General features: G+C 34.2%; 1 protein-coding gene across 7 annotated transcripts in view; it reads left to right on the forward strand.

The window, feature by feature from the left end:
* Positions 1 to 6,399, forward strand: part of BCAS3 (BCAS3 microtubule associated cell migration factor) — a 372,504-nt gene that overhangs the window by 14,754 nt on the left and 351,351 nt on the right. For all 7 annotated transcript variants that reach the window (XR_014895586.1, XM_085302933.1, XM_085302935.1 and 4 more), the window contains exon 6: positions 4,159 to 4,240. Coding sequence is in view for 6 of the 7 variants with exons in the window: in XM_085302933.1 (XP_085159059.1) it covers positions 4,159 to 4,240 (82 nt within the window). In the remaining variant the exon portion in view is untranslated. The remainder of the gene's footprint in view (positions 1 to 4,158; positions 4,241 to 6,399) is intronic.

Here is a 6,399-nt window from a genome sequence, read left to right on the forward strand (position 1 = left end):
TTTGTCCAATTTTAATTCCTGGCGGAATAAGCGTTTTAATCACAGAAAAGATTGGCTCTGGCTGTCTCAGCAACCAGATACAGCCCAAATTGGCAGGAAGATCAGACTAACCTTTCTACCCTAAAGATGGTGCTTTTGGTCAAAATTGATGCACATGGCCTCAGTAGTGCTAACTGTTTTGTGTTTTGTATAGATAAAGGCATTAGCATTAAGGACAGTTAATTTGAGATTTTACAAAACTGCAAATAGCAGAAGCTTCTGCTGGTGGTAAAGTTTAAAAAAAATATTAATTCTAAGTCAAGGGAAGTCTTGAACTCTGAAGCCCTGATACATTTTTCAGTACCTCTGAAACCAAGGAAGCAACCAAGATCTGATTTTTGACATGGAACAAAACCTTGTGCCTTCTACCGTTTACTTTTTCTATATAACAGTTAAGGATAGATAACTTTAAAAACCATACCTTATGGAAATAGTTATTTTATTTAGTTATGGTATGCTCATAGGTATTGGCGTTGTAATCTGATCTGTGTAGTTCATGGTGTCATGTCAGATTTTTTTCTTCAACTTTTTTGGTTGCGCTTTTTACTGAATTTAACTTTTTCTTTAAAAATGAGATGTCAGTGACTAATAATACATAGCATCTTGTATTTTCATTGCCAAATCAACAATGAGGGTATGTCCTAAAGTTTACTCCTCTTCTTAATACTATGACAGGAGTTTGGCAATGTGTGATCTGCTAAGATGTGAACTGTACAGATGGCTGAACTTATCTGAACAATTACTTGCTTTTTTTCTTCAGTTCTACACAGTTTGCCATTTCCTTTCCTGGAAAAAAAAATCCTGTTTAAACTAAGAGGAAAAGGACAGATTACATCTTCAAACAGAGTGGAGAGCTAACCACTTCTAATAGTGGCTTTGTCACTGTCTGACCCTGTGGCCTCGATTAATCCATTTAACCTTTTTTGCTGTAGCTTCCCTCAGTGGTAGAACAGTTACTTTTCAAGGGTTGAGGATTAATTAGTAAAACATAAGAGCATTATATCTATGAAAAGAGTTGGGCTAGGATTCATGTTAGGTGCTAAAGTACAAATAAAATCCATTTGCCTTTGGACATTTTTGGCTCTCTGAAAATCTCAGACCTAAACTTTACCAGGTCTTGGCATCCCAAGTTGAATAAATATGCTTTCTGAAGTTCAGTATATTTAAGAGAGAAACTTGGTTAAGTAGGATTGGCCTTTTTAGTGTATTTTACTGTTGGGACTCTTACTTTATTTAAAGAAGATTGGAGTTAGAGCTGATGTGCTGGCATGCTCAAAAAGTAAAAGGAGGTGACTGAATTGGGTTGGATTATTTTATGTGAATCACTTCTTCCATACTTTTGTTATGATAGTTTTTTACTTTTTTTTTCATTTCTAGCCATTGATGTGCATAAACATATGTGAAACAGTGTTTTCATGATTTTGGAGAAAAATCTTTAATTGCCAATAATAATAGTTTCAAAGCCTTGTTTTCCCTTTTCTCTATTTCTTCCTTCCTCCTTTTATAGAGCTGCTGTGTTCCCATAGAAAGAAAACCTGCTGCTGACTGCATCTGTTTTCATCTCTTTATTCCTCTCTAATTTCTTCTCTCACTCATTTTCTGCTTAACTACACTGCTTTTGTCCAAGCTATCTTTTCTGAATGCAGGTATTTTTATGTAGGTTTTTTTTTTTTTTTTTCCTCCCCCAAAGTGTACTCCCAACTCATGACCTATCAATAATAATCGGCAAATCTCCACCAAGTTGGTTTCCGATCATCATTCTTGTCTGGTGTAAGTTTGGTCAGTAAGCTCGTCCGAGCAGAGGCCTATTGCTGTCCCAGAGGAGGAATTAAGCTTGTCTTACAAAAACTGGAATATTACAGTACTGTGATATTTGGATAGTGCTGCTAGCTGGAAGAGTAGAACCTGTGATGAGTGGAACATCTGCCTAGTAAAATAYGAGCAAGATAGAATAAAGAATCAGTTTGAGTATTGATTATGGTTTTAAACTCTTGCGTCTATCAGGAATAATTCTGATTGCATCATTGACATTAATGCTGATTAATACCACTGTGGGACTGCTAGCTGTCTGCACAAATCTGCAAAATTGCTAAGAATGGTATTTTCACAATTTTTTTTTGTGTAGCTTGTATTTTATTCTAGGTTCAATAAGGAAAAACAACAGCTCGTTTCATCCTGTGTTTGCTTGCTGTTAACAGAATGATGAACTAGCTCTGTAGTAAATACAGTGTTTTCAAAATATTCGTATTAAAGATTTGTGCTTTAATGGGATAAGCAAGTTTTATTCTGCCCACATTATCTACAGCAGCAATAATAAGTAATGAGGGTCAGAGTTAAGACTGGAAGTGAGCTAAGAGTCTGAAGTACCATACTCCTGATTTGTTGGACGAACAGCAGTTCAGTATTTTAAATTTTCAATTCTGTGAGTGGGAGTGCAGAAAAATGGGAACAACTATAAAATGACATTCCAAAAAGTCAATTTAGATTTTTGATTCATGGATTCATAAGAACCTTGTTTCAACCTTGCTTCAAACTGATYATTTCTGATACTGTAATCTTTATGCCAACACACTGATTATATTTTTAGCCTCATTACATCTGTTTTAAGTTGTTGGTTATTTGGAAGTGGGCTTCATAATGTTTGCCATTTTCCTGAAGTTTGACGTTCCATATCAGCTCCATTACCAGGCATTTATGAAAATGCATTCTGACTGAGCATTTACAGGAAGTCTGGAAATTCTTCTTAAATACTTCCGATTTAATCTTTTCAAGATTTCCATTAGTGACAAACTTAATTAGTTTGAGCCAGCCTTGCCTCCATTTTGAAACATAACTTTCACACCTGGAGAATATGTAGCATACTAATGTATCAGATTCTCTTATTTCTTAAAGCCAGTTTACTGCTCTTAAACACTGGTTAGTCAGCATTTTTTGTCAAAACATATGTATATAGTATAGATGTTTGTGTTCCTGGTTCCTTGAATATTTGTTAGATTTTAATCAGCAGTCAGCTGCAAGTCTTGTTTCTTCTGAAATATGTATAGTCATTAATAGTACATAATACTGTAGTGTCTCATTCATCCAGGTCTAAGACTTGCATTTTTAGAGGCAGATGATCTCTGTTACTGTAATTGTGTTATTCAAGACCAGGGTCTCCATATTTTTAGGAAAGTGGAGATGACTGGCTTGAAAGGCAATGTCTTTCTTACGTAAGCAYGCTTTCTTTAATTTTCATATGAAACATTTAATGTACTATTACATTTTGGTTTAAGTAGGCTGATCTTGGATTGAAATTGCCAAGTAAGGAGGTAGAGAGAATATTAACTCTTCACTATTACTGGCACACTCTGTGTTGCTTTTTATCTGCATCTTTCCTTACCACTAGAGTTACTGCTCATTTAAAACAATCCCAACAAATAGAGTTTTCCTATCAAAAGGAAGCTAAGAAAATTGGATAATTTAGTGCAATATGCTACTGTGGATTGTGTTGTACTAGTGCTAGATCAGAGATGTTTACTCTGGAACACTTTGTGTATAGGTAAATTCCTGTTAATGCATTACAGCGATTGAATTAGTTTTGGAATTTGTTTCTTTAATAGATTTGTCAATTTTTTGGGGGGGAGGGGGAAGCATATTATCAAGTTAGTAGGGTAAAAATGTCGTTGCTAGCATATCCTTCACATCTGAGGTATTGCCTGTTAGAAAAATTCTGAAATTCCTTTTTTCTTAAAGTAAACTTCTGCCTAAAGTTGTAAGTTTGAGAATTGGTCTGTTCTCCGTGTACATTCATTACATTCAGTGCTTACCCTGTAAAATCTCACCTGCGTGAAACTTGCTGTAATGAAATAGCAGATTTTTTTAATGACTAAGCAGCTTTTAATGGGGGAACCAATTATTCTATGCTATTGCGCATTCTCTTCTAACCAGAAGTCTTTTCTCAATGTTTGCATGTTGAGCACTTGAGTGCTTGAGCTTTATAGAAAGGATATAATAAGTTCAGGAGCTTATTTCTGAGTTAGCTGACTATGGAATAGATCTGCTATTTATTTTGAGATATATTATTACATGCTGTTGTTATTATTTTTTACATTATGTGTTTGCAATCTATATGTTGTGCAGATCAGTGGTGAAGCTCAGGAGCTCTTTTCTGTACGCCATGGTCCAGTTCGAGCTGCACGAATCTTACCAGCTCCACAAATCAGTAAGTATATATTTGTATGGTGCAAAGTTACACTTTTTTTTCACAGATATTTCTCCAAATCCTTGTTACAACCTGTTCTGTAGATTTTTCTGTTTATTGTAAACTGTCATCTTGACTAGATTACCGCTACATAATAGCTTTTTACAAGTATTACTTGTTTTTCTTCTCCTCTACTCCATAATCCGCTGCTTTTTCCATTTTCRTTTTAAGATTATGGGTTTGATGCTGCTTCCTTTGTAGCTTAGAGGATAGGTAGATACAGCCATGCTCAGCAATCAGTCCAGCGATGTTAACACTTCTAGTTGGGGAATATTTATTGTTGATATTTATAACTATAAAATACTACTGAGAGGTGATTCCATCCACTGTTTCTAACAAAGTTTTATTAAAAATGTTTTCAGCTTGCTTAAACCTTTTTGGTTGTATATAGTGAGCACTATTTTCCCCCAATGTTTATTTCTATTACTTAATTACTTATATCACCTCTTCTGGGAAGACAGATGATACAGAGCATGCTTAGTGTATGGCAATGTTTGAAGACATCATAGGTACAGGAATTAGAGCCTCCTCGTGTCCTGTAGTATTCTTTTTTTTTTTTTTTTTTTTTTTAAAAGGCCTTGAAATGTTGAAGGGCTTGGTTTTCCAACTGCATCTAATCTAAATCTCTGTCTGTTTAAGCAAGTAGTATGACCCAGTTCAAAACTGCCCTACTGCCCTCCTGATCCAAACTAACATTAATGCAGGTGTTTCCTAAGATCTCCTTAGGTTATTTTATTTCTCTTATATTCCCGAGTTATCCTTTTCATTTGACGTACCACATCTAGTACAGTTTTGAAGGAAAATTCATCTATATAGATGATATTTAATGGAATTTGATTTACAGCTTTCACAGTATTTAATTCATTTTTAAAGGTGTGTTACCCTGACAAGATAGTAGCAAGAGTATATTTGCGTTCTTATTAGAAAAGTGACTGTTAAATTATAATAGGATATTTTTATAGCTCTCAAAGCATTAAATAAATTGCTGACAAATGTGCTTACAAAGAACAAATGGAATGCTATGCAACTCTAGAGGGAAGGAAAAGGCTTTATTCAAGGACACTAAAGAAAACTTGCATTCTCTTAGGAGAGCTGTGTTATGATTTTACAGGCCTGTATTTAGCAGAGTAAACAATTTTTGCAGAGAGCTGATGAAGTTTTCTTTTCTTTTCTTTTTTTTTTTTTAACCCCATCAGTTTTTGTGTTATTATGATTATACAGAGGCAGCCTGTGGGTAAATATTATGATCCTTAATAAAATCACAAGGCAGTGGCTTATAGTAGTTGATGTAGAAATTATTAAAATTAATTAAAAAATTCTGCTATACAATTCATTGTATAGTCTCTTCATAATGTAAAGCCCTTCTAAATTTTCAGAGCTCTGAACTGTTGAGAAGGATATTATGATTTTGTTTTATCCRTTCAGGAGCTGAAGCTGAAACAACACAAATGAAATAATGTAAAAAGCAGTAGAAGTAACGTAGCCCATACAAGGAAAAACTTTTTTTTTTTTTTAAAAAAAGTCAGAAAATAAGTGTCCTTTTTCTGTATTTCATTTATGAAGAGAAGTGTTTTCTAAACACTTCTAAAGCATATTCTAAAATGTGTAATCAAGTAAATAGCTGACTAGTATATCCTTTAAAGTTGTAGCTTTTAATGATATTTATAAAGGAGTGCCTTTCCATTGTGATAAACATAAGCAGAAAGCAAAATTTATGTTATTTTGAGTGGCACAAGCTTTTAATTTATTCTTCTGCTGATTTATGTAAGCATTATTCAAACAGTCTTACTTGTTTAGTGATTTTTTTTTTTTGTCTCCTTGCAGGCAGATTGTATGCACTCTCTCTCTCCTCCTTAGATATGATTTTATCAAGTTCTAAAGCAAGATTCAAGCCTCTTAGTTTGTTAAATTGTATTGTTTCAGAAACTGAGTAACCTCCTAGAAGAATTTGCTGCAAAAGTTAAGCAACTATGCATAAACAAGTAAACCCTTTTAAAAAATGGCTTTTCAACTCAAACAGAAGTCTTTCCCAAGAAGTGGGCCAGTTCACATTTGCTTGCAGTTATCCCAAGTACTGTTACTCTCACCAGCTTTCTGACAAATTGTCTTGATCATTGAGG

This window comes from Rhea americana, unplaced genomic scaffold (genome assembly GCF_003343005.1).
Source record: "Rhea americana isolate MKP2758 unplaced genomic scaffold, rheAme1 scaffold_194, whole genome shotgun sequence".
NCBI lineage: Eukaryota > Metazoa > Chordata > Aves > Rheiformes > Rheidae > Rhea > Rhea americana.